This window comes from Ambystoma mexicanum, chromosome 10 (genome assembly GCF_040938575.1).
Source record: "Ambystoma mexicanum isolate Mex_15411 chromosome 10, UKY_AmexF1_1, whole genome shotgun sequence".
NCBI lineage: Eukaryota > Metazoa > Chordata > Amphibia > Caudata > Ambystomatidae > Ambystoma > Ambystoma mexicanum.
Genome location: NC_090932.1, coordinates 234,605,373 through 234,633,191, shown reverse-complemented (window position 1 = coordinate 234,633,191; position 27,819 = coordinate 234,605,373). Strand labels below are relative to the sequence as shown.

Sequence of the window (27,819 nt, the reverse complement as noted above, 5' to 3'; positions counted from 1 at the left end):
TAGAACAACAAGAAAAATGGGCCGGAGAGAAGGTTTTTGGGGTTAGGTATGTTTGCACGATTTCAAATTTGCAGGTTTAATGGTATGAAATGCCCATTGGGGGGGGCGCTAGAGAGCCCAACCAAGATGGCTGCAAGCCTGTGAGCTCTCTGCACAACCACAGAATGAGGTTATGATCCGGGCGTTTCACTGGCCACATGCTGCATTAAGAATGGGCGACAGGCTCACTGAAGCTCTCTGGCATATCCAGTTGAAATCCAGAGATCGTCGGGTTCAGCACTGAGGAGACGCATGCAGTGCGATCGAGACTGCGAGGCCGTGGCGAGCCCGCAGAGAGACACGGCGTGTTTGAGGAGGAAGGTGTCGGTGTTCACTCGTGGAAAAGGTTGGGTGTGCGTTACTGCCAACATACTGGAAGGCACACCTGAACAGAGGACAGCGGCCCAAGGGGTGCCCAGCAGACACCCAGCACCCGTGCACGTGAATACCAGAGCAGCATGGGCAGCCCCAGTGAGGCGTGGCTGGGGGAGGAATTCAGCCTTGATCCGAGGAGGGGCGTCCCCCTCACTGGTGGCTGTGGGAGGGGCCAGAATGAGGCTGTGCTCAGCTTCTGGTATCCCCCCTCTGACGAGGGAAAGGTGTTGCCGGTGAACCAACGAAAGGGTCCAGCTGCGTGCCCGCCTAGAAGAAGCTCTGGAGCCGATGAGTGGGACACTCTGCATTACCCCAAGGCCAATGTCTGCATAAAGCACTGGGTAATTGAACAGCGGCCCGACTCTGCTCCCCTGAATGGTGGAGGCCGCCACTGACCCCAGAGGTCAGAGAGGGCGCTCTGCAGAACACATTTATCTGCATCCAAACAGCAGGTTGCCAGCCTGAATGGGCTTTATCAGGGGACCCGGCAACGAAGAGCCAGCAGAGGATCAAGACTAGGCCAAGACTGGTGTATGGGAGTGTCAGCCATGATTGACAGCAGCTGGGATCCTGAAAACAACCGCACCATGTCTGCTCATCAGCGGGCCCCGAGACACGCGCGGACCACACACTAGGGGAACATTCCGTCAATAACTGCCCAGAGAAGACGCTATACCCCACTGGGCAGCAGCATTGATCCCACAGCACCGTGGACCGAGGATCCCCGCAGATTCAGGCAGGGGGATGTTACTGCGAGATACCACCCCGGAAAGGAAAGGGTCAGGACACCTGAAACCAAACTCCTCTGCACCGCAGGACTCCGGCATATCCATCAGATAGGAGGAGTGCACAGGGACCACCACGTGGGCATCGCAAGGAGACACCACTGTAAGTGCCAGGTCCCCTTAAGTAATCACTGCTGCTAGACAGGGCCCTCCTGTGGACATTACTGCACAGCCACCTGGAATAGCAATACAACCCACGAAGAAGCCCAGCTCCTGCAGGGAAGAATCATAAGTACAAACAGCATGGCGGAGGATGACCAAGGCTAATAAGAGCGGGAAACAGCAGAAAGCTTCACTTCGAGACCGCTTCTCAGCCCAAGCATAGCGAAACTATGGACCCCTCCGAAGGGAGCAATCAACACATCTCAGGACACTTCAACGGCATTCCACGACATAAAGGCGATGTTTCACCAGATCCAGAATAGCATACAGTCCCTTGACAGAAAGATGGACACGTTAACATGCAAGGTGGATCACATGCAGGTCCATTTGGACAAACATGGAGCGAGATTGGATAAAGCGGAAGGAAGTATCTCAACGGTTGAAAATGAGGTGGCTTTGTCTTCCAGGGACCTGCAGCAAGTAAAGAGGGCGCTGAAAGAATTAAGGGACAAACAAGATGCCTTGGAAACAAGGTCCAGGAGGAACAACCTGCGAATAATAGACGTTTCTGAAGCAGCGGACCAGAGAAACATGGAGCATATGGTGGAGAGCCAGAGGGACGCATTGGGCCTAGATGGTTTCTCAGCTATCTTTGTGGTGGAAAGAGTGCACAGAATAACCAGCTGCAGAAGGCCGATACCCGGCGCACCAAGCGGCCGATAATTGCACAAATGTTAACATTATCGGGACAGATACCTGGCCCTTCGGAAGGGGACAGAGAAGGGAACCCTCACATACAAAAGGTGACACGATAAAAATCTTCCCGGATTTCTCTGAAAGTCCAGGGGTCACATAGAACTTACATAGACATGAAGAAGTGGATGCGAGAGAGGGGAATTCGTTATACTATGATGTTCCCGGCCAAATTGTGGGTGGAACATGAAGGCCAGCCACTGTTCTTTACCACTCTGGACGACGCCAACTCATTCCTTGAATGCTTACCTCGGAATCCATGACCCAGCGGAAACAAACTATGAGGCCACCCCTAAAGGCATGCATCTGCTAGGGACCGAAAGCCAACGAAATGTAGAGAAAGAATGTGTGGTCAAGAACAGACCTTATAGTAGTAAGTGCAGAGACATGGTTGGGCCACTAGCTGCCGCCCAAGCGGAAGCAAGTTCAATACATACAGATGCTGATGGGTTGGGGTGGTCAGCCTATGGAGGTGGGGGAATGCTTATAACTGACAGGTTGGGGTTGTCGGTGCGGGAGAGGGAGGGAACACAGCAAGGAGACACACTGCAACACGAGGTCCTGGGTGGCTGACCACAACTGCAAAGCCACCATCACATCCATCTCCCCCCAATAATGGACAGATCACCACCTAGTATTCTCATTAGAAGCCATAACACTATCCCCCATAACACCCCACTGGCTCTTCTATTCCCACTAGGAATTAAAAAAAACATCACGGTCGAGAAACTCGTACCCCTAATATTACCAACACTAAACTCCCTACTGGACTCCACCGACCCCTCCATTCTAGTTGAATACAATAAAATTATGACGGAAGCCCTGGATACCATTGCCCCTCTCAAATCAAGAAAGAGCAAACCCAAAATGCACTTGAACACCTGGTTCTCTCCACACCTCAAATCACAGACTAGAAAAAAGAAAAGGTGAAGCTATATGGAGACAATTACCAACAGACGACAACAGGTCCAACCGTAGCAACATATCATCCCAATACAAGAAGGAAATACTCCTAGCCAAACAAGACAACTATAACAAGAGAATTATACAAGCTAACTAGAGTATAAAAGAAATATTCATAATCCTCAAAGACCTCCAATCCATTCCTGTACCCGACACCTGTGTGAAGGATAACAACTGGTGCACCAGTATTCAAAAAGCTCTATCCAATAAAGTAGCAACGCTACAGGACAAGATGCCAAGAAAAACAACCTTAATAACCTAGCACAACAACCCAGCAAGCTTCCATCCACACACAAACCCACGCATCGCTTCAATTTCACCAAAGTATCTATCCCAGAGGTTGAGAAAATCCTCCTCACTCTTAAACCGTCCAACTGCCAAGGAGACCCATGCCCCACAGAAATCAAAGATGCTGCCAGAGACTTACCACCCTTCATTTCAAAGCATCTTTCTCCACTGGTACTATCCTCAACAATCTCAAATAATCCGGGGTACTCCAACTACTCAAAAAACAATCCCTAGACCCCACCATACCCACAAACTATGGATCCATCACCTTCCTGCTCAAAATATTAGATAGGGCAGCATACCTCCAAATTCAAAAGTATCTAGAACATAACCATCTCCTAGGAGTCCGCCAGTCAAGTTTCATGCCCCAACACGGGACCGAAACAGCGCTGATAGACCTCAAGGCCCAAATTGACACACTTGGGGACAATGGGAAAACTGCCCTGCTGCTCCTGCCTGATCCATCAGCCTCCTGCCTGATCCATCAGCCTCCTGCCTGATCCATCAGCCACAGGACTCTGTCTCTCCTCACCTACAGCTTCCGCGGACCCCATTCCCATTACCTGCGGAGTACCACAGGGCTCATGTGTGTCACCTACCATGTACAACATATTCACTAAGACCCTTTTCAATGCTCTTGATGGTCTTAGTATCACCTACACTAACTATGCAGATGATACTCCGATCCTCCTACCATTGACAGGAGATTATGACAAGGATTTGGCCTTGGTGAATAGAGTGTACCTCATCCAGGCATGGATGGCCACCCATGGTCTATGCCTGAATGATGAAAAACCGGAGCTAATCATCCTTGGCACCACCCCAAATCTCAATAAACTCTGCTACAAATGCACTAGTTTTGACATCGATGGCAACACCATCAAAGTTGTGAAAGAAGTTAAAACACTAGGCTTCTACTTAGACGCCACCCTCTCCCTCACCAAACAGGTCAACTCCATGGCCTTCGCTACTGCCTATACTTGCAAGCTAATCAGAGCAGCCAAGCCCTTCCTCTCCACACTCGGTTGCACCACCCTGGCCTGAGCCTGAATTCTCTCGAGACTGGACTATTGCAATGCCCTATACCTGGGAGCCAACAAGCATATCACAAATAAAATCCAGATCCTACAAAACAATGCCCTAAGAGCAGCACTGGGTATTGCAAAAAAAAAGATTACATCTTGGAGACAAGGAGATTGAACAACTGGCTCACCACCGAAGACAAAATCCTGCTGAAAACAGCCTCACTTACTCATAAGTGCCTAAACAATGCCGCCCCAAGATATCTCATAGAAAGATTTAACAGACAATCATCCAACCGCCCTACTAGATTAGCCAACACAAACCTCCTAACGATACCAAGGTTTAAATGATCCAAAACCGGAGGATGTAGTTTCCCAGTCAAAGCTTCCCAACTATGGAACGCTGTACCCCCTGCCTTAAGAGCAGACCAAACCTACCCACACTTCAGACACAACATCATTAACTGGATCAAAGAATATAACCACTAATTTACAGAAGCACCACCCACCAACAACCCCTCTCACTGTATAGAAGGTCGCCTCCCGCCACTAACTCCCCACCCTAGTTCTGTCATACCTCTTCCTATGCCTGTATATTGTATATAATATCCTTATTGTTTTTGACTATCCCAAAATTCTTTATCTCATCTATGTTGTATATACCTTTATTTATTTGTGTTTAACAAAATTAATTGTTTTTGCAAAGGCAAAATTCTCTTTGTTTGTGGTTTGACACATTTCTTACTTCCTTTTCTGCGGTTCTTTTTCTTGTTTTTCCTAGGGCAATTAGTATGATTTTTGTAGTGGCGATTTCCCATGCAGTCTTTTGGCCGCTGATCAAACGTGGCCACCAGGTCGTTTCTTCGCGATCCGCGTAGGGCTCTAGGACCGGTTTTAGGTAGCTTTCTCTGGTTGTTAGCAATGCCGGGCATGAGGTCACTAGATGACGGATGGATTCTACTTCATGGTCCTGTTCGCATAGTCTGCATGCATTAGAATTTGACAGACCTCTGATGTGCCGAATTTCATTGGTCGGAAGTAGATTTAATCTGGCTCTGAGGTGACGGAGCGGTTTGCTAGGGAATTTTTTGTAGATTTCTGCTTGGTCGTTTACTTTTCTGGAGAAAGGTGATAGATGTCTTAAGAGTTTGTTCTTGTCTGCCCTTTCTAGAGTGTTGATCCAATCAAGTTCTTCTATTTTTTTTAAATTCTGAGTGGGTTTTGTAGCAGCTCATCCTCTGAGCATGAGATTGCCTCCAATTGGGCCTTTTTGTTCTTCACCCAGATGGCGAGCATTTTGGATCTGCTGACTTCATTTCTTTGTGTAGCAAGTTATATAAGGGCGATGCTTCCGGAAGCAGGATGTTTCTATAGAGTGACATGCTGCTATTTTCTGCTGTGGCCTTTAGAGAGATGAGACCCAACTCTCTTCTGATGGCTGGCATTGAGGTTGAGTTGGGGAGTGACAGCACAGACCTCCAGAAGAAGCCTTCGATCTTTTCCCAGATCTCCTCCGGTAGCGCTGGCATAACTTCGGCTCCATATAGCAGGGTAGGAACCACTTTTGCTTTGTAGTAATTTAGCAGGGGTATCAAGGAGAAGCAGCCGAATTTGTTGTCTAGTATGCGCGCTTGAATTGTTGATCTTGCTTTCGACCAGATAAATCGTTGCATGCATGCTTCTGAGCGAGAGTTGTCCAGTGCGACCCCCAGATATTTAAATTCCGCCACTACTTCGATTTTGTTCTCAACTTGCCATGATGTGCTCTTTGACCGATTGTTGTTTTTTTTTCTCTAGGATCATTATCTTTGTTTTCTTTATATTGATTTGCAGTTTATTTGTTTCTATATACCTTGATAGGTTGGTAAGTTGCCTCTGAAGGCCGATCGGTGTTTGATCCACCAAGGTGATGTCAGTGTATAGTGTTCCTTGGACCGACGTTCCTCCAATACTTGGTGGGAATGCTTTCACTGTTGTTGAGTCCTTGTAATCTCCTAGAAAAGCTGTGAACAATGCTGGTGCAACTGGGCAGCCCTGCTTTACCCCTCTTGTTGTTACGATTGCGTCCGATAGTATGCCTTTTTTGTTCAACTTTACTCGCATCAATGTTCCCGAGTAGAGTGCTATTATTGGATTCAAAATCTTTTTGGGACAGTTGGCATCCAAGAGTTTTGCCCACAGTAGTGATCTATCTACCATGTTGAATGCTTATGAGAGGTCTATGAATGCCAGATACAGCCTTGACGATCCCTCCTGGGTTTTGCTTTTGAGGGTACTTAGGAGCATGATATTGACAATGGCCCCGGAGTTCTTTCGAAATCCCGCTTGGAATGGATCATTGAGAGTAGCGGTTTTGATCCAGGCTTGAAAATCACGCAAAAGGAGTGAGGCGAACACTTTTCCAATCGTGTCTAGGAGTGCGATTGGTCGTAGTTTTGTGGGTTCGTCCTGTCTCCCTTTTCAAAGATTGGAACGAGCACAGCCGTGGTCCATGATCTCGGTAGCGATCTGCTGGCGGCACATGTTTTAAAGACCATGCTGATGAAGGTAGACCATTCTTCGGGAAAGATTTTCAGGTCGACATTGGTCACCCCGTCCGGTCCTGGGGCCCTTGAATTTTGTTTGCGGATGACTGTTTCAATGTTCACTCTGTCCGCTACATCTACCCATTCATCGCTTGTCTCGATGTTATCATTTGTCGTCTCAGCTGAGCCTATGAAGACTGCGCTTGAAGTGAGCTATCCAGTTGATTTCGCTCACACCGTTTGTCTGGCTTGGCTCGGTGTACGCTCCTGAGGATTTAACCAGCGTCCAGAATAGTCTGGCATTCTTCCCCCCCATTTTTGTCAGCATTGCTTCAGAGTCTTTTTTGGTATAGGGTGAGTCGTTGATTTCTTAGCCAGGCTTTGTATAAAGTTGTTTCTTTGCGCAATTCCCTTTGTGCTTCCTCAGTGTTTAAGTTTCTTTCCTTCCTTCCTTTTTAGGCGTCTTAAGACGGCTCTTTTCGCCACCAGCTGGTTGTCATACTGGTGCGTGAAGTGATCTTTCAAGGCGGGATTTTTCCTTGTCTTCACCTTATATGGGCTCAGTAATGGTTGATAGTCTGGTTTTGTGTCCTCTTGCATTGTTTTGGAGCCCAAATGGTTGTGGTAATTGAGTGTTAGCTCTTTTATTCTTTGCTCTGTTAATTTTAGTCGGGACCCTCGATTGTTGCACTCTGTCTGTGCTTCAGTCCTCAATGTTTCCCAGCTAGACATCATTCAGGTTGCCTTGAGCAAATTGTGGTCGCTTGCGGGCGTTTTTATGACTTCAAACGAAGTTGCCAGTTTTAGCATGTTGTCACTCGCAAATATGTAGTCGATAGGGGCACTTGAGATGTCTCTCTCCCATGTCGGCCATCGGTTTGGATTTGGGAACGCATGCCGAAATTAAAGCAGCCTTGCGACTCCAACTCCAACCATCGTATTTCCTCTTTTCTCCGCTGGAGTGGTGTCGTGTTTCCTCTCTTCCGATGTAGTAGGGCATCTGGCGTTTAGATCTTCGTTTTCAGTATAAAGCGTATCGACTGTTTCGAAGGAGTTTAAAAAGCCTTCAACCATTGTGATTTGGGGGTTCCAATAGACGACGATGATTACAACCAGTAGTTAGTTTGTCTCTTCTGCTTTTTTTGGGGTCTGGCACGGTCCAGCTTGTCAGCGCTGCTAGGTGAGTCAGGGAGACGGACAAGAGTCAGTTCGATGGCGATTCCTCTGCCTGATTGGACCGCAAGTAGAATTCCTGCAGATGGACGGCCCAGAGCGTTTTTTTTTTGCTGGTGACTTCACTATAGTAAACCCGTCGAGATGTAGAGTTTTTAATAGCAAAGTCTCTTGAAGAGCCAAGATGTCATGGTCGTTTAAGTTAACGTCTCTTCTTTGCTTCAGATGCCTGTATCCACGCGTGTTCCAGGACCCGAAAGTTAATGTGGTCGTCGGATAGACGGGTTCTTCTAGCTTCCCCGACTGTTGTGCCTCAACACCGTCGGTAGCAAATTGCTATTTTTTGCTCTGAAGTGACTGCGTTTTCGGCAACCACGCCCATAGTTGTTTCAATGGTGAAAACAGTGATTTTCATACCTCCGGATTTAGAGACTTGCCTACGGTGCTGTCCGCAATCTCGATGCTCTTTGATGTCTCTGAGGCAGTTGGTTACTCCAAGCCTCTTCCTGGTAGTTTTATTGGCGCTTCGAGCTTCGATTGTCCCTCCCTGAGTGTTTTCTTGGCGTCCTGTCCCTTTTTGGTTCCGACTCCATTATGTAAGGTGATCTGCTGTTCCCCAGTTGCCTTGGGTCTGTTGGCTTGACTCTGTCCCTGGGCATTCTCATGGTGTTCTATAGGTCTTCTGTTTTGGACTTGTATTGACTCGTGCTTGACGACTGTTTTAGCCTGTGGTCTGGTGCGGTAGGGTATGGCTTGGATTTAGTCAGTATTGATAGATAAAAGCCTTGTTAGGTTAAGTCGTCTAAGGCTTTTTTGATAGAAGACGGGAGGGCAGCGGCTCTTATGAGTATATAAGCTTTTGCGGTTCTCCCTCTATGGTATGGTTCGATCCTCGCATAATCCTCCGATTTCGGGCTTTTCAGTGTCGTAATTTTGCTGAAGATGTTTCTCACTGTTCTTCTATTTAACACCATTTCATCCTTATTCCTCGTTGCTTGTTCTAGCTTCAAGGTCAGTGTCGCTGAACTGTGTTCTGATCTTCACTGTCGGGCTCATCTGGCATAGTTTTCAGAGTATTCTTTCCTTTGGTTTCATTTGTTTCGGTTTCTTCCCGGTAGTCCGGGGTTACTGTGTTTGAAAGGCTCCCCCGTCCACCTTCTTCACAGCTATTTCCTTCTCTGAATTTTTTAGTTTTGAGGATGTGTCGCTTTCGCGACGATGGTGATTTCTTGGTGTTGCTGCCAGTGGAGCTTGGTGGACACTAATGCGGTCATGCTCGCTCTGCCTTCTTCTACTACACAAGGCTTCCTCCTGAGGCTTTCTTAGACTCTGCCCGCTGAGTGTTTTTGCGGGTTGCGCCTTTGTCTGGGCCCTTTGTGAGTCCTTGTCGGTAGTGCGTGTCCTTGGTGTCTTTTCCTCTTCTTCCGAGTGGGTTTCATTTAGATGCTCTGAAATGTTCATTGAAGACGTGTCAGCAAGGAATTCCTCTGCTGTTCTTGGGGATTTCTCATCTTGATTCAGTGGGCGTAAATCTTTTTGCGACCTTATTTGGACTGTCCCGGGTTTCGCCTTTCCAGTCATAAGCCCCAATTTGGTTGTTTTTACCAATGGTTCTCTGATGCTATTGTTCGCTCCCTGCTGCCTTCGCCGACCTGTCGAGTCGTGTAGTTTAAGAAGCGATTGTTTGGTGTGGGGGATTGGCGAGTTCTGTGGATTTTTTCAGTTGGGCTCTTGCCCTATTTGGGCTCCCCGACAGTTTGTTTCTTGTTAGTTTCCCCTGTCTTAGTCTTGGCATCGTTGCAGCCTTTTCTCAGCGAACTTTCCTTAAAGAAAAAGACTTCCGGTAAATTGGAGCTTTTAGGTGACTTATTACTGTTTTGGGAGTTAAATATGCTGATGTTTTCCCATTGTAAGCTCTTTTTTGTAGCAGCCTGCTGTTTTTTCTGTTCCGTTTGAGTACTTTAGGTTGACGTTGTAAAATTTCCTTTTTTCTTGCCTTGTTCCTTGTCATTTCATTGTGCTCCTGAATCATTGTCTATAGGCAGAGATCAGGCTGCGTCAGTATCAGAAATGACTTGCTTTTTTTCCATCGCCTGGATATATCCTAGATATATTAATTTTGTGTGCATCATCGCTATAATCGTTGTGTGGTCTTTTAAGTTGTCGTTTATGGCTCATTTAGCTTGCAGAAGGGGGCCAGCGCGATTGTAATAGCCGACATGATAGTTGTCATATCAGTTTTTTTCGTTGGAGTGTCTTTTTGCATGGGCGGCCATTAGTTGCCCAGGCTCTGGCGCCTATGAGCTGTGCTTGGCGACGGTACATTGGTTGACTCCGCGTGGAGGGGACAGGTCAAGTGAGGAGTTTGTTGTTCCTGCACAATGGTGCTTGTAGTTCGCCAGTTTCTCTTTCCTCTGCCTGCTGGAGACTGCTGGTAGGCTTCATTTTTGGTTGGTTTGTTGCTGAGTAATGGGTGTGGGTTACACCTGAGGCTAGACGTGGGGGCCTCACACTTGTGTTAGATCGTTCCACTGCTCCACCCAATAGCTGGGGATTTTCCCCCGATGGTCTCGCTGATTAGGTTATTGCCTGATTATGTTCAGAGTCGTTTGGTCTGTTTACTTCAGCTTGGTTCCTTCGGTTGTGCGCCGTCTTCTCTGGTCAGGCTGGCAGGATCTTCTGGCTCTGCGCGAGGATTCCCATTTGTATCCCTGCTCTCTTGGCTCTTAGCAGATTGCACGGCCGATTCCTTTGGTGCTGCTACAGCTCCAGTTGGAAAATCAGTAAAGTTGCTTGTTCTAATTTTTATAGCTGGTGGGGGCTCCTTTATTGTCTATAAAATCTCACCATCTGAAAGCTCGTCCAGATGGTTGTGGTTTCTCTTTCCCTGTTTTATAAAGAAGTCTTTCAGGAAATTTAGTTGTGCCAGTTTGGCAAATGTCTTTTTTTGCGTGCTTGATTGTACTTTTTTTTAAAGTCTGCCCCTCCTAGGGATTGAATTTCTTTTACTTGAGCATAGATTGTGAGTGTCACGCACATTTGGGCGCTGATAATCACTTAGTGGATGCTTGTTTGAGTTGTCTGTTGCTAGGTTTGGCTCCCCTTCTTGGGTGTTCGCCTCTGCTTCCCGTGAGCTCTGTTGCTCATTGGTGGCATTCTCAGGTTGTGGATTGGCTAGAGTAATCGGGCTCGTAGTACCGCCGTCCTCCTGCAGAGGATCTCGCTCGATTTGCGAGTCCTCCGGGAGGACGCATCCATTCATACAATCCCCTTCGCCTGCTGACGCCCCGCCCCTTGAGGATGACTCGCTGTGTTGCTCGGCAATCGCCGTCAGCTGTACTCCGCGGAGGATGTTGTCATCTCGATCCTGGGTGCCGCGAGATGAAGGGCAGGTAGGTGGGGAGTCTCCATATTCGCTGCCGATTCTTCCGGGTTCTTCCCATTGTGCTGGGGCTCTCCACTGTTTTGTTGGTCTTTGCCCGGTTTGTATCGGGTGGAGAGGCTGAGGCAGCGTCTTGGGCCCGATTTATGGTTCCGCCGCCCATCACAGCACTTCCCTCGGTAGCGGCCAAAGAGGTGGCAGCGGGCGTCCTCGCCTCCGTGAGCCCTCCAGCCCCCGGAGTTGAGGACATGTCAGCCGCCTGAGTCAGCCGGCGATCTTGCGTGGGGGAGATTATTACCGCGTCGCTATAGCCCTCGAGCTGGGTTACTTGAGGGTGTTGTAGTGCCCGAGTTGCTACAGTGTTTTCTGTAAGCTGCACCGTATGTATGTGATTGGCGTTAGCCGGCACTGCAGCCAACGGCAGGCTCACTTGTAGAGGCAGAGCCAGTGTGGTCCTCTCACTGTCTCTCGGTGCCAAAAGTTATTTGCAGAGTTTTGGCGGGGCTGACTGCAGATGGCTTCTTTGAGGAGTTGGGCTTGTTTGTGGATCCATTTTGCTCAATCGTGGTTTGGAGCTCCGTAGGGTTCATTTAATCGCCCTCTCCTTCCCATAGTAGTTAATCTGGTATTTTAGTCGCTGAGGGGGGGAGGCATGTCTGGCAAGTCCTGGCACGGACTGCACACGCTGCTCCTACCTCTGCGACTAGCTCCGCGGCCGCTTTGCGGCCTGGGTTGGTTTTTAATGGGTCCTCCCACAAAAGTCAATAGAACTGGAAAGCAGACTTCAGAAAAAGTAACAGGAACCTGGAGCTCGTGGAGGTAGCGACTGCACAGACTGCGCCTACCTCTACATATATTATATATATATATACAGCACTGTAACCAAGCTGAAAATATTCTTGTGTCTTCTGCACCCCGATACCCTTGGGTCTGGCGCGGGTTATAAATAATAAAACAAGGTAGGGCATGGGTTACACAATCAGGGTGGTTTAAAACTATAGGCTAGGACACATACGGTCAGGAAATGGGGGTTGGAAAATGGATTGAAATAAACTTAAAAAATGGCGGGTTCAATTAACTGCCTTACTTGGAACGTATGTGGGCTGAACTGTCCATCAAAATGTCGTAGGGTTCTCCTTTACCTGCAACGACACCAAGTGGGAATCGCATTCATGCAGGAGACACATCCCACACCAGAAGCTGAAGTGAAATTCAGCAAAAACTGGGGCAGCCACCAATACCTTTCTTCGTACTCGTCCTATACGAGAGGGGTGGGCATCCTTATTCATAGTAGAGTAGGGCTCAACTTGATCTCAGTGGTTAGAGATTGAGGGTAGGGGTCTGGTAGTGGGGGGCATGATACAAGGCTGACTGTACACTCTTGTTAATTATTATGGGCCGAATCAGGACACAATCGCAACTCTGGAATGGCTTAACCAGCAACTGGGGGATGCTCGAATAGGTTATTTTAACGAGGTGATGGACCTGTCAGTTGACCGCACAGCAGGCCACCCTTACCACCCGACTAAAGGCCACAGCGAGTTAAGAGGCATGCGCCATACATGGGAGCTGGAGGATGTATGGAGGCTCATGATTCAGGGGGTGAGGCTGTACACCTTTCACTCGTCGGTTCATGGCACTGCATCGCAACTGGATTTCTTTCTGACCTCCGAGGCATTAGTGGGGGCCATAAAAGAGGTGACAATCCTGGCTTGCACACTCTCAGATCATGCCCTGGTACTGTTATGCATGCCCCGGTACTGTTATGCATGAAATAGGCCGGTCGGGGAGACCTTGGCGATTTAAGAGTGAGGCTCCGACAGACGCACTGTTCCGCGAAGGCCTATCGAGGGCAAAAGATTTTTTCTTTGAGACTAACGCCGGCTCAGTAGAGTCAGCGGGGGCCCTCTGGCAGAGCTTTAAGTGTGTGATAAGAGGGGGTGTGCATCGCTAGAGAGGTGGGGGATGCCTAAACCAATCAGGCGGGAGCTGAATGATATAGAGGCATGCATAGGCACATTGCAAACGATAGGGCCCGTGGCCACCCCCAGTCAACAGGCTGAAATTAAACAACTACTGGAGCATTTCAAGACGTTGGCACACAGACAAAACTACTGGGGTGGGGAGCGGCCATTAGGCAATATGGGGAGGGACAGAAATCGGGCAGACTACTTGCGAGGGCCGCAAGGCTGGAAACTCACATGGGTCTGGTCTGGTCAATAATAGACGAGCAAGGGGTAGAGAGGTTTGACGATACAGGGTTATTGCAGGAATTCTATAAAGACATGTACTACTCACATACGCACACCTCCCAGACAGAGCTAGATAGCTATCTGGACCAGGTGGCCCTATATTGGTGTACGGAGGAGGAAAGAGCGGGACTGAACGGACAAATATCTTTAGAAGAGGTGCTTGCGGCCATTATAATATTATGATATGATATATGATAGTTTATTTATACAGCGCCCATACACAAGTGTTTCAAAGCGCTTCAAGACAAGGGAGGGAAAATACAATGACATTCTTACAGCCCATGAACAGTAAGTATGTGAAATTAACTATCGTACTCGGCCTGACGACATTTCAGATAGTGCAAGAGCTAACACATAGATAAGGAAGGGAGGGGGAGAGTAGGAAGGAAATGGAAACAGACCGACTACTACCATACTAGGCCTGACGACATTTCTGGTAGAGCCAGAGAAAAACAAAGGTGAGAGAGACGGGTGCAGAAAGGGAGGGGAGGAACAAAACAAGTGACTATCGTACTAGGCATGACAACGTTTCAGATAGTGCTGGAGGCCATTAATAACAAATTAAATTAGATCTCTGGGCTCCGGGATGGAAACAGGACCGGACGGCTTGCAGCAAAATTTTATAGATACTATGCTGCAAAGATAGGCCCTTACCTCCTACAAATGTATCACCAGAGTGTCCTCGAGGGCAAGCTTCCCAAGTCCCGAAGGGAGGCTCTTAGTCACGGTGTTAGCTAAAGCTGGTAAACCACTTAATGACTGCGCATCATATAGACCTAACAACCTAGATAATAAAATATTAAATACAATATTCACTTCTAGATTGGCACCCCTGATGAATAAAATGGTGAGGGCTGACCAGCCCGGATTTATTCCCGAGCGCTCCACCTTATTTGGGACACAGAGGATGTTTGTGCCGATTGTCAGTGTTAAATTAGGAATACTGCGTTGTCGCGGCACTGCTGGATGCCACCAAGGCATTCGATTTGGTGGAATGGCCCTACCTGTTCACAGTTATGCATAGAATGGGTTTGGGGAGCAGTACATCAACATGGTACTGTTACTGTACGCGTCACTGACCGCCCGAGTGCGGTTGAATGGGCAACTCACCCCAGGGATAACACTGGACAGGGGCACGCAAAAGGGTTGCCCCCTCTCTCTGTTGTTTGCCCCGGAGAAGGACAATTTGGCGCTGCCATTTCGCAGCTCTCCTTACAGTATCCCCTCAGAATGCAGTCCCCCAGCTCACCATCTACAGTGCCCAGGGGTACCTTCTGCACAGTGTCCCCAGAGAATGCAGTGCCCCAGCTCACCATCTACAGTGCCCAGGGGTACCTTCTGTACCTGGAGAATGCAACGCGCCACCAACAGTACCCACTTGCAATGTCTGTACAGTATTCCCAGAAAATGCAGTGCCCACGGGCCCCTTTTGCACAGCTTCCAGGAGAATGCAAAGCCCCTATAGATTGCACTCTGCGGCCTTTTGCACACGTCCTCGTGAGAATGAGGAACGCCTGCACACCTGTTCGGGAGAATTCTCATTCTATGGCTAATTTCCCTTACCTATAGAGTCCCCCAGCAGCTTTGCTGGATTTGAAGGGTTTATTTTTTTCTCCTGCTAAGAGTGTGACTCTTTTTCCCATTCTTAGGCATATTTGCTATGTGTGTTCTAGGCTATTATTTTGTGTTTAATGTCTATGGGGTTTGTCTCACCCCCATAGGAACCATCTTTATCCACATGTGTTACACAGCACCCTCCGTGCAGTGACACAGGGGTGTCGTAGCGACCCCCAAACAGACTCCTGTCTCCCAGGGCATGTAAAGTCCCCATTGACTTTACTAGTCACTCTTTATGAACAAAACCAGTACAACCCATCTTACTATGGAGGTACTGGAAAGGGTTAATAGTTTTTCCCTTATGTTAATTTACGAGAGTGTTCCTTACAGTCCCTCTCTCAAAGGTTTCTGACTGGTGGCAGTGGTTACTACCAAAAATATTTGACCGCGAATATTTCCCTATGGGATTTTCACATTGTTCGAAGCTACCATATTTACTGACAGCCTCTAACATACCGCCGGTTTATTTTAATATTAACTTTACTCCGGTAGGTTTTATTTGCCAGAACTTTAATATAAATTCTTTCTCGTGTCTTTCTCTAAACTCCTAACCCAGGTCGGGGATCCTTTGTTCGTCCTTTTGGCATGCTTCTGCCAAGAAGCCTTCCTTTCGGCGCCACTGATTCTGGGGTGGATCCATTGTGTGGGAGGGGGGAGTAGGACCCCTGGACAGGGTTGCCTCAGCAACCCATGTTGCACTCTGCCCTGATAGGCTGGAGCGTCTCCCGCCAAGATGACCACTCCACTGTGTGAGTGACAGCTAGGCTGTATGAATGGGGATCTTTTTGCATAAAAGCAGGGTCCCGAGGACTGGAAGAGCAAGACGTCTGGAACTAAGAAGCCGAAGAGAAGAGAAGCCAAAGACATCTGCAACGACTGAACCACCGGTGAAGCCCTGCTGCAGCGTCTCACCACTTTTCTCCACACGAGAGAAGATCTTCACCTGCAAGAGACTTCTTCCCTTGAACTGGTGGGGCCAACCAGTTTGCCAATCGCCTTCCTGGACCTGCCTTGGTCGAATTGCCAGTACCCTGTACTCAGAGACCGGATAGCCAGGCACCCATCCACCCGGACCCCGATTTAAAAGGAGCGTACCTTTTATTTGTTGGGCAGCACCGCGGCTGGTTTCATCCCTGGGTAGTGCAGTAACTCGAACCTTCCTCCACGAGAGTCCCTCTTCCTCTGCTGGATCACCCAAACTGCAGGAACTGCCAGGAACAACCACCACTGCAGGAGCCTTTTCTACACTTCAAGGTACATTGTTCCGCCAGGCCGCCCTTTTCGCGTGGTAGTGCTAAAGGTGTTTTAAATCCTTTACCTACCTGTTGGGTTGGCCGCCCCCATCCTCTAACATTGTCTTTCACCTTCTGCATCCACCTTTTCGAATAGTTAACCAAAGACTTGACTGCAGCTACAAGAACATTTTGCTCCTGGGCCCTTTGCTCTGTACCACTGACTCTGGCACAGGCCTATTGACTCTGGCTAAATATGTTAGAACTGCCTTCTCTAGATTGCTTCTCAACTAGAACTGTGTTGGTGCACCTACTTCTTATAACCACCTTTTCCTTCCCCTTCTTTAAAACTTGTGAAGTGCCATTTTGCTCGGTTTTCATTTAAGTATTATACATGCTAAAGTACTGCCTTGCCTAAACTTGTTCAAACTTATGGGAAGTGTTGCTAGGGTGTGTAAGAAGATATTCCTGTATAACTTGTGCTTTCCCTCCCTTGTGAGAAATTGCTAGAGTGCCATTTGTGTTTGGTTTTTACTGTACGGTTTTGCTCAGTTTTAACTCTTGCTCAAACTTGTCTACAATTTAACTAGGCAGTTGTGTATACTTTTCTTGACTGATTTTAACTTGCTTTAATAACCGTGATTAATGTGTTGAACTAGAAGTGTCTAAAATAAATATATATTCTTTTTAATACAAAGCTTTGGTCAGTGTGGTACCCTAGTATTGTAGTCCTATTGTGTAAACCCTGAATACTGCTAATCTCCCTCTTGAGATAAGTATGACTGCTTAACCACAGCTACCAACTAAATCTTTGTGGTACAGACTGATATCAAAGGGGATTTATTGCTCATACCTGTAGTCTAAATCTTCTGTAGTGCTCCCCAGGGGAACTGCACAGGATTCTGCCCAACAACACCTCCCTCTATTCAACAGTCATGCAGTGCACGCTACGGGAACCCAGTGGGTCAAAGGGAGGATGCAGGGGCAGCAAAGGTAGTGACTCCGGGGGAGGGGAGGCTGCCATGCATGATTCTAAAAGCAAGAAGACCCCATGACAGCCCCAATAATCCCAAACAAAGCCTGATTGCTCACACATTGGTCAGGCTTGATATAACTGGGGTGGCGATGTTGACAGTCTCCTTATGCTGGTGTTTGGGCATCAGTGCATTCAAACTGCTCAGGAGACACCTGCAGGAACACATGTGCGGCCCCATTAGTCTGCACACGCCCAGGGATGCAGCGCTGTTTGCTTTGGTGCGCGTGGTTAGCTGGCCCATCTGGTGAAATGTCCACACAGTGATGGCCATATTAGCAACAGAGCTAAGGAAGGCGGTGGGGCTCGCCATGGTGCATTGCACGAGGACGCCCCCTCAGCCCTCCTAAACCCCTAACACTTGATCATCAGCCCTGAAGGCATGTCTGTGTGGTTTCTTACCCCTTGGCTGGTCGTGGACCCGCTGCCCATACTCTTACAGAATGCAAAGGACAGGTGTATAATGGCAAGTGGGTACCACTGCTCAACTGTTATGGGGCAACTGGAAGGGGCTGTGTATCCCAAAATAAAGGATTGTCATTCAGATGTGGTGCATTGCAACAAAATAGAAATGGGGTACAAAGGATGATCAGCTCAGTGAGCATAAGAGACCCGTATATACATTATCTGCAGAAACAAGCTGGAGAGGAGAACGAAGATCAAATGGATGACTAATTCCAGGGACAGGGCATCTCAAGGTCCGCCACCACATGAAGGTTTTTTGACTCAGTCGTTTCTATACTACCCAGTGCAACTAAAAAAGAGGTAGCCTACCTACAACAATTCAATGTAACCCCTCCCTGTGAAAATATGGAATGTTGTTAAATATGGAAATGTCTGGAGTTATTACAGCATACGTAAGGGAGCTGTAGTGTTGCAGTTAGGACTGTGGTGCGCTTTGGCTTTACTTCTTGTGTTGTTGAAGTTCACGAAATACTAATAAGAAGTTTAACTTTTTTTTAAAATAAATGATATGAAATGCTGTGGTTGTATTGTGTTATTTTGATCAATTAAATGGTTAAATGGAAACATTTGAAAAAGAAAACAAGCTAACTGGACATAATGGAGAAAAGAGAAAACATTCATAAGAAAATGCACATTAGAAACTGCATCAATTACTGGTGGAACTTACCAAGAGGCCCAGCTGGCCCAACAACAGGATGTGGATGGGTCTCAATCCCAAGGCCCCGAAACATGGATGGTAGGACTGATGCTGCAGAAACAGGATCCTTCAAAATACACAGATAAAGTGCATTACTATACATAATCCCCTTGCACTGCAGCACATTTGATATTGGCTTCTCCCACCCCTTACGTTCTACAGATAAAGGGATTAGACATCGATAGTAGGTTGTATTCCTCCGCTGTATATGTCATATACACTTTCTCATCCACCAAAAGGGACCCCTTCTTTCTTTCAACCCTAAAAAGGGACCCTTTCCTTCTTTCAGCCCTGGTACTCGCTGCATGCTACGTTCTATGCACCCAATTTTTACCTACAATGAAAAGCTCCATTTCATTGCTTACCTGCAGCCTTTGCCCCTCTGGTGTCCGAACACCTCTTGCCATTTCCAAAGGCCTGCCACGTGGCAGTGAGGTGGCTCTGCCAGGAGATATTTCCTCTTGTTGATGAGGTGGAAGCATGCGCCCCATACAGGGCATGCGAAATGCAGCACCTCTTAAAGGGGGTCTGGAAGGATCCATGTTTATGCTGTCAAAGTAACATTGTTTTTGTCAAAATACACAGGTATTGAGTTCCAACAATTAGATAGTCACAAATATTGCACTCATGAGTGATTCTGACCAGGGTTCTTTAGTTCGGGAGCTATGGAATTTAACTATGCGATGGGGAAAAACAACCTCTTTAAAAATCACAAACCCACTGAAGGCCCGATTCCGAGCTCATGCGAAAAGTAGTATGAAAAGCGACATTCTTCCCTCCGGTTTCCTGCACCACCATTCTAAGGTGGGTGGAAGAATTGGAGGCGAGATGTCCTGCTGCTAATGCCTATTCTATTAATAGAAAGATGTGCTCCAATGCACTACAAGCATTTGTTAAAAGACTGCCACTTTTCTAATTTAAGAAAGTTTTCTTAAACTAGAATAGTCGTGTTGCATTTCTAAACAAATTCTATTTTTATGAAGTGAAAAGTGTCTAGTCAAGGCACTGTATTTTTTTGATGTGGAAAATCAGGGCTTTTGGAAGGAAAATCCCCCGAGTGCCTGCATTGCATTTCTGATGGTTACCAGGTCCGTTGCCAGGACGTAAATCAGACACATGAAAAAGGAAAGAGATTCATGTCCACACACCACATTCTTTGGGTTCCATGTGATAATATCCCCGCAAAAACATTGCCTACAAGAATGGCGCAGATTTTGCGGCGATATTACCCCCAAAGAACCTGCAACACCCACACAAACCCAATATTTTTTTAAAGGGAGCGGGGGACACCCTCTCATCCACCGCTCCCATTTACCCCATAAATTATTCCCATAAATGTCGCCTATGCAGTTTCACGGCGCCTATATGTATTGTGACATTTAAGGGGATATTACTACCAGATACCATACTTTGTTGTTCAGAATACGGCTCATTTAAGAAATATGTTGTTACTGCTTGGAAGTTTGAGTACATTCTATTCGAGTATTGCTTTTTCTTATGGGGGATTCACTCCACAGTGTTAAGTTCCTGATTTTTCTTTATCCTTCCAGGTTTTTCACATAATATGTTGTTTCCCAAATAAAACTTAATTTTATTTCGCTTCTTTGGAAAGCAACCTTTATTAAAAAATTAGAGGTGTTGATCTAATATCTCTCAGCTACTAAGAAAATTATATAAGTCGAGAGGTAGACTTCATGAAGCTGTTTCATAAGTCATATTTGTTAAAAAACATCATTTGGAGTGTGTGGACCAGAGGAAGTCAAAAACAACTCCCATTTCTTTCGATTCGGAGATGTATTTCTTGGTGAAGACTCCGAATCTACTGTTTTAGTAAAATTTATACGATCCCTTTTCGTGTTGAGATCAAAAAATATGACTAGATTGAAGGATTTCTCTGATCTGTCATTGTTCAAATCTAGTCACAAGGAAGCCGACCGGTTTCAGTGGTATTGAGGTAATTGGGACCACTTTCTTCAGGGCTAATGACCGACACCCCTTGGTGTGTGGTCTAATTACTTCTGCTGGTAGTGGTGAATCTCAAAATTCAGAATAGGAGATTGCCCCACTAATGGTGAAGCAACTCCCAAATGTCGGGGTCCTGGGTGCGGGTAGGTAGATTATTTACCAATTCCCGTATCCGAGATGATCACACATTCCTTATTTCACCATTCGAAAACATAACCGCCATGTAGAAAGTCCCACGAAGAACCGTCTGCTTAGTAAATGATCCTCTCAGGAAGGGGCGCGCCCTACGTCTATATCGGGCTCAGAGGAAAGCTCTCCTCTGAGCCCGATATAGACGTAGGGTGTTTTCGAATGGTGAATAAGGAATGTGTGATCATCTCGGATACGGGAATTGGTAAATAATCTACCTACCCGCACCCAGGACCCCGACATTTGGGAGTTGCTTCACCATTAATGGGGCAATCTCCTATTCTGAATTTTGAGATTCACCACTACCAGCAGAAGTAATTGGACCACACACCAAGGGGTGTCGGTCATTAGCCCTGAAGAAAGTGGTCCCAATTACCTCAATACCACTGAAACCGGTCGGCTTCCTTGTGACTAGATTTGAACAATGACGGATCAGAGCAATCCTTCAATCAAGTCATATTTTTTGATCTCAACACGAAAAGGGATCGTATAAATTTTACTAAAACAGTAGATTCGGAGTCTTCACCAAGAAATACATCTCCGAATCGAAAGAAATAGGAGTTGTTTTTGACTACCTCTGGTCCACACACACTCCAAATGATGTTTTTTAACAAATATGACTTATGAAACAGCTTCATGAAGTCTACCTCTCGACTTATAAAATTTTCTTAGTAGCTGAGAGATATTAGATCAACACCTCTAATTTTTTAATAAAGGTTGCTTTCCAAAGAATCGAAATAAAATAAAGTTTTATTTGGGAAACAACATATTATGTGAAAAACCTGGAAGGATAAAGAAAAATCAGGAACTCAACACTGTGGAGTGAATCCCCCATAAGAAAAAGCAATACTCGAATAGAATGTACTCAAACTAATTTGTGATATGATGATAGGGAAGATTTGAGCTACAGATCCCCCAACCAGGTTCCAATATTGTGTATACTTTTTGTTACTGCTTGGAAAACATTTCAATTTTTACACAGACGTCAGAATCGAGCCCTTACTCTACTAGTAGTCTCATTAGACTTGCCATTTTTTTTCTAAGCACAGCTTTACATATTAACATTTCAAAATGTTTGGGTAACAAATCTGCATTTGGGTTCAAATTGTAACCAATCCTTGGATGTCAACATTCTGATGTGAGGCCAGGGAGGTGAGACTGCTACCCGATAGTCCCCCACCGGGTGGTATTCAGCAGGAGGATCTCATGGGGAAGCACAAACAACTATCCAGGGGGAACGCATATCCTCCACTCCAATACCCCCTCATCTACCCCACCCTTGCCTTGTAACTCCATGTACATGTATCAAGTAGCAAGTAGCAAAAATGCTAAGTACTGAGACGAAGAAGAGTCTAGTCTACCCAACGGAGGAATATAAGGCAGGTACTGAGACAAGGAGGCCATGGAGAAGCATGAAGAGCACTCCTGGAACCAATAGTGAACATTCTAGTGGTTCCCAAATTCCTATTGGTCAAGTCACATTTAAAATAGAAGAGTGATAACAGAGTTCAGCCCTCCGTGGAGGAGCAACAAGCAAGTCGGTGGTGTGGCGGAGAGAATCAAGGCAGACCGGGACACAAAGCGTCTCCAGATGGTCGGAAGCGGAAAGGCCCTTCTCCCTCTAGTGGAAAGCAGCTGACTTACCAGACAAAGGTAAAGGCACCGCACGGTCCATGTCGGTAGATCAGCCCAGAGGGAACCCCCAGCTGCAGATCAGTCGTAGCTGGAACTAAGTGGGCGGAAGGCATTTCAAGACCAAGTGTGAGTCCCAGGACCAACCGAAGCCCACAGCAACACTCCCTGAAGAGAAGGGACAACACAAGCCGACCAGTGGGGACAAAGGAGAGGCTAATGATCAAATAAGAAGGGTGTAGATACCCTGTGAAGAAGAGCTGAGAAAATAGCCTGAGAGAGACGGTGAGAAAGTAATATGTGAAACAGAACAGGTCTGGGACCTGCACCCACAAGAAGGCAGTTATCTTCATAGTCACAGTGCCTGGCAAGTTAGAGAACCAAATCTGCCACCCTACCAGCAGATAATCCCACGGGTCTCAGGCGCACACCCACAAGACTGGAATGAAGCCAAGTCTACTTTGGGGAAAAGTGTACAAATCATAGAAAGGGGGCCAGGGGAAAGAAGTCATTCCCCAGGCATTGTGAAAACACAGAGCAAGAAGGGAGGCATTTTCCAGGAACCGTATAGTGAAGAAATAACTATGGGCAATGAGGTTAAATTCATGTTTTAACTGGAACCTTACCTTTTGAATTTGAACTGAGAACTTTCCTGCTTTTTAGCATTTCAACCTGCAACTTTGTTTTTTGCCTTGAAAAGGGATTGAGACCTGGAGAAGGGAGCAATTCCCTTTGTTAAAGATCCCACCTTAAATCAACTGTGACCCGTTGTCCAAAAGAAGCGGGTCATTCTTCTGGACCAAGAAGACCCTTACTTCATTGGCTTAATTTTAAGTGTAAGGGACAGAAGTAGGTTTTTGACAAAGGGCTATGGACTCTTGACTGAATCCTTAGTATTTTAGTTGAGGTAGAGAAACCCCCTCTCAGAATTAGGGAATGGTAGGTTTTCCCTTTATTTTCTGGTATAATAAAAGATTATGCCAACAACCATGTCACTTCCTGTATTTAAGTCTCCTCCTTCTGCACCCTTACAAAATCTTCTGTAATTTAAAATCCTTGCCAAGCAGATTGCTTTGGATTTTGAGAGGACGCAAGCAAAGTAAGGAGGCTCTCCAACACAGAGCATGGGCGCAAGGGGGATAGTGGAGGGGGGGACAACTAATTTATTGCACACGTGCAAGGAATGGGAGCATACACAAGGAGTGGTCCGACAGGGCATAAGCGCAAGGAATGGGGAGCCAACAGAGCACACAATTGCAAGGTGAGTGGGGATGGGAAGAGACCCAACAGAGTGAAAGCAAACAAGGAATGGGCACCAAATCAACAGGGATGGGGAAGGAGCCCTGACAGAACTCACACACAAGGGGGGCAGACAGGGCGCACACATGCAAGAAGGGTCCCAGCTGGCTACACGCATAACAGGGCAGACAAATGGACACACACGTGCAGGATGGGGTAAAAGAGAGGGGGCAAGACAGTGGGAGGGGGAAAGAGATTGTTGAGAGAATTGTTAGCCGAGCCAACAGCACAACAGTGTTGGTGTGGTCAGGAAAGGTCCCGATGAGAAAGGGATTCACAGTGTGCACACCATGTGTGTGACTGGGGGAGCGGCGAGTTGGCACGATTTGCAATTTAAATGCATCTAAGCCTAGTTATTGAGAATGGGATATGTGTCACTTCAGTGGTACCTTGTGTTTAAGTTGATACATTTAGATTTGCACACACACAGCAAGATAAATGTCAAAATTGCAGATTAAATATAAGTATAATATGGGTATGGTGTGCCAAGAAGCACCTAGAAGCTGGGCAACGATGAGCTTCATAATGCCCATGCGATGAAGGAGCCACTGAAGTGGACACAGTAGTTTTAAAGCGTGCATGCACCGACATACATAAATGGGGTTCTCAAGGGCTTTATGTTGGGGACAGTTTGGGGTACATGGGGAATTTACAAATCTATATGCAGTGTGCTTTTCGTTCTTTGGTCAAGCTCTGCAGATAGACTTCGCAAGCAACTCATGACTGGGAAAAACTGGTTTGGCAAGGATTGAAGGACAGCGGAAAGGCAACTCCAACAATAATCAGATGGTCACACACAGGCAGTCCCGGGGTTTTTATTGTTTAGCACTATTATGGAAAGGAGATGTAATCTTTTTAAGTACATGTAGGCTTGTTATTTATTGTCCAAAGGAATACGGCCATTTGTTTGCAGCTGAGCAATAATCCTGGGGCGAAGAGACACCTAAGGGCAGAGTTGACTGATACTTTATGGGTTTCCATCATTTTCTCAGGTTGCGTCCGGAGTTCATGCGTGTTAAATAGGTAGTCGTTTTCATTATAGTGAAACATGGACGCCAGCAAGTCTGGGTGGGTGAGAAAGTTATCAGTTGAAAGTAAACTCATCTATTCTCCCTTTCCCCGTATTGTTTGAAGTGTCCTTGCAAACCATGTGCAATCACGTCTGGAGTTAGACGATCCCAGGGCAGCTGCAACTTGTTATGAATTAGGTGCATGTTTAAATGTGTAACTATGTGATGTCATGACCCAACACAAACAAATACCAAAAACAGATGTGCTACAAAAAGGAGCTTATGATGGTAGATCAATGAATGTGACCAATGAGAATGTGGGAATTAGAGCAGATTGGATTTCTTTTGTATCGGTTTGGCAAATCACATGTCAGGGGATGATTTGGAATAGAATATGCGGGAGTGTTTTAACTGTTGCAAAACATATATAAATGTGAAGCGTTGCATGGATCAGGGAGACTCAGGTCAGTTTGACTCTACGTCGTCATCTAGCTCCTCCCAGCTGATTGTACAATAAACTTGCTTTACGTACAAATGTACACTCACGTCTTAAGTGGTGGGTCTGCTTTAGTGTAAGGTGATTAGAGGCCCATTCTTGTGTTTGGCGAGCCATCGGTAGGAGCCCAGGCGGTTCCGAGATGTTTTGGGGGGGGGGGGGTTCCGGTCCATACAACTCCGCTGCGGCGTTTCTCTGCAGGGAGCAGTCTTTCGTGCATAATAAAAGGAGAGGTCCACAGGCACCATATTGATTAGAGGTGTAAGGAAGGCATTGTATCAACACAGACCAAAGGGACCACAGTTCAAGGGTGTTTATTGAACTTCAAAAATGGTTTGAAAAACACCCATCTAATGCTAAATCTAAAGATGGGAGCAAGCTACGACCATCAAATAATAACGCACTCCTAGTGGTGTCTTGTCAAACTAAAAGAGCCTATACTAATAAACCGATTGCCAATCAATCCTTACCTCTTAATACAAATAGTGTGGGAAACAATGTTATGTAAAAAAAAAAAAGAAGTATTCAAGAAATTATATGTCAGGATAGCCTCCCTTAACCACGTTTTCAGCACGGGACAAGGAAGCAAACTCAAGCTTAGCACAGTCTCTGGAGTCTTCAGCACAGGGGCACAGTTCAAACATTAGCATCAGGGCCTTCTGTGCCCAGGATTATTTGCCTTTCAAAGTCTCTTCTTTCAGAGGGCCTGAAGCGACAAACTAATTCCTTTCCTCCTAGGATTTCACACGTACTCAATTTCTCAGGTGATTCCCTATTCACCTCAGATACCCTTCAGCTGGGCTGAGATTCGTTTCACACACAATGTTCAATCAGTCTCCCTCGGCCGGGCTCGGACCAATTTTAATTCACTAACACAAACTTGCTTTAACCCAAAGCTTTCAATTGATCTCCCTCGTTCAGGCTCGGATCAACTTTATCTACTTTGTCCTAAACTTTCTTTACCTTATCAACATCGAAGACTTTCGATTGTGCATGGGATTTTGCTTGACCCGTTGCAGGACCACTTCGATTCACAATCCTTTGGCCACCTCTCAGTTGGATACATTACAGAGACCTTCGAATGAGCACGCACTTGGTGCCGGACCACCGTCCGACCACTGTCAAAAGCTATTGTATCTTGGTTTCAAAGTTCAATCACTCATCTGTTCAATTTTACTTGCGTTGGTTATTACATGCGTTTCATACACTGTTTGCTTCAGCACTCGCCATACAATGTTGCTGCTTGCAACCTTGGCTTCAACACAGACCGGTCTGGTATCAGCCTCCCCAACTCACTCCCTGTGTTGATTTCAGTAGGGCTGCTTTGTTGGGGGGGGGGGGGGGGGTGTCAAGGACAGTACCACGGCAGCAGGCATTTCTCCCTGCCTTTATTATCGACGCAGGAGGGCCCCAGGTACGTCCGACACACAATGCAGGATTCTTCAGCTTGGTTTCCTGGTCTTACGCTTTCTAGTCGAGGTTTAGTGAAAGTAACGGTATGTTGTAGAAAAGTTCAAGGGCACTTCTCACCTTGTGATCCCCTTCTGTTTCACTGTGTTTCTCCTCGTGTTAAACTGCCATCTTGGAACTGCTGGTTCCTCATTTGCTTTGCCTCGCTCAGTGTGCTCTCGTGCTCTGCCTTTTATAAGTCTGGGTAAGTGCAATAAGTCAGGTGTGCATGATGGTCAGTAATTGCCTGAACCTGCCTGACCATTGTATTAACACATTAGGTATATGGCTCAGGTGTTAGTTCGTTTTCTCTCACAGTGAGCTGTCCGTGAGAAAGTTTTCGTGTTGTGGAAGGGGAGGGGAGGGTGTCGAGTTCCTAAGTATCCTACCTGGTAGGATAGGGTAAAGGTGTTACAGGGAAGGGGATAGCACGTCTCACCATCCAGTGTCCCACTCCCCGAAGACCCCTCACCCAGGTGATCCTCCCGCACTGGTCCACCCCCTCAAGAACTGGATCCAAAAGCATATGGCCTTGTCCCGGCCACCTGGATAACAGATCCCCGGGGAATGGTGGGCGAGAAACGTTCAGGTTTCTCACAGAGGCCCGTCTGTTCCCTGGAGGCATTGTACTGTGGTCCAGCTGTACACGGGGAATTGAAGGAGCACCACTTCAGAGCACTTTGGGTTCACGCGAGTGCACTTTTGGTGGGTAAAGCAAGGGGGAAACAGGGTTTTCTTTGATTTAATGTATTTTGGTGAGGGTAGAATCTGAGTGCGTGTGTGGAGTTATACAAGGTTACGTGGATTGAAAGGGTGAATGTTTTGAAGGAGTGTGTGAACTCTTATGTTGCCAGTCCTTTGTATATATTATTTACCTAGTTTTTTATTTTAGTGGTTTGAGATGGTATGGCCACCATGAAGTCCATTGTGAAGTTTGTGCTGATACCCTTCAGTTTGCTGTCTAGTTGGCTGGAGCCCTCACCTAGGGGTGATGTGGCATTGTATGGTAACTCCAACCGTAGATACCTTTCTGAAGTATACACTTGGCGCCCTTCACTTTATCGACTGTGCGGACA

At 46.7% G+C, this 27,819-nt stretch overlaps 1 protein-coding gene across 1 annotated transcript in view; it reads right to left on the bottom strand.

Moving 5' to 3' along the window:
* Window positions 1–27,819, bottom strand: part of PIWIL2 (piwi like RNA-mediated gene silencing 2) — a 2,524,398-nt gene that overhangs the window by 2,390,344 nt on the left and 106,235 nt on the right. Inside the window, exons 2-3 of the mRNA XM_069617761.1 lie at window positions 19,069–19,252; window positions 18,674–18,770 (exon numbers count right to left, since the gene is read on the bottom strand). Of these exons, the coding sequence (XP_069473862.1) occupies window positions 18,674–18,770; window positions 19,069–19,245 (274 nt within the window). The 5' untranslated portion in view covers window positions 19,246–19,252. The remainder of the gene's footprint in view (window positions 1–18,673; window positions 18,771–19,068; window positions 19,253–27,819) is intronic.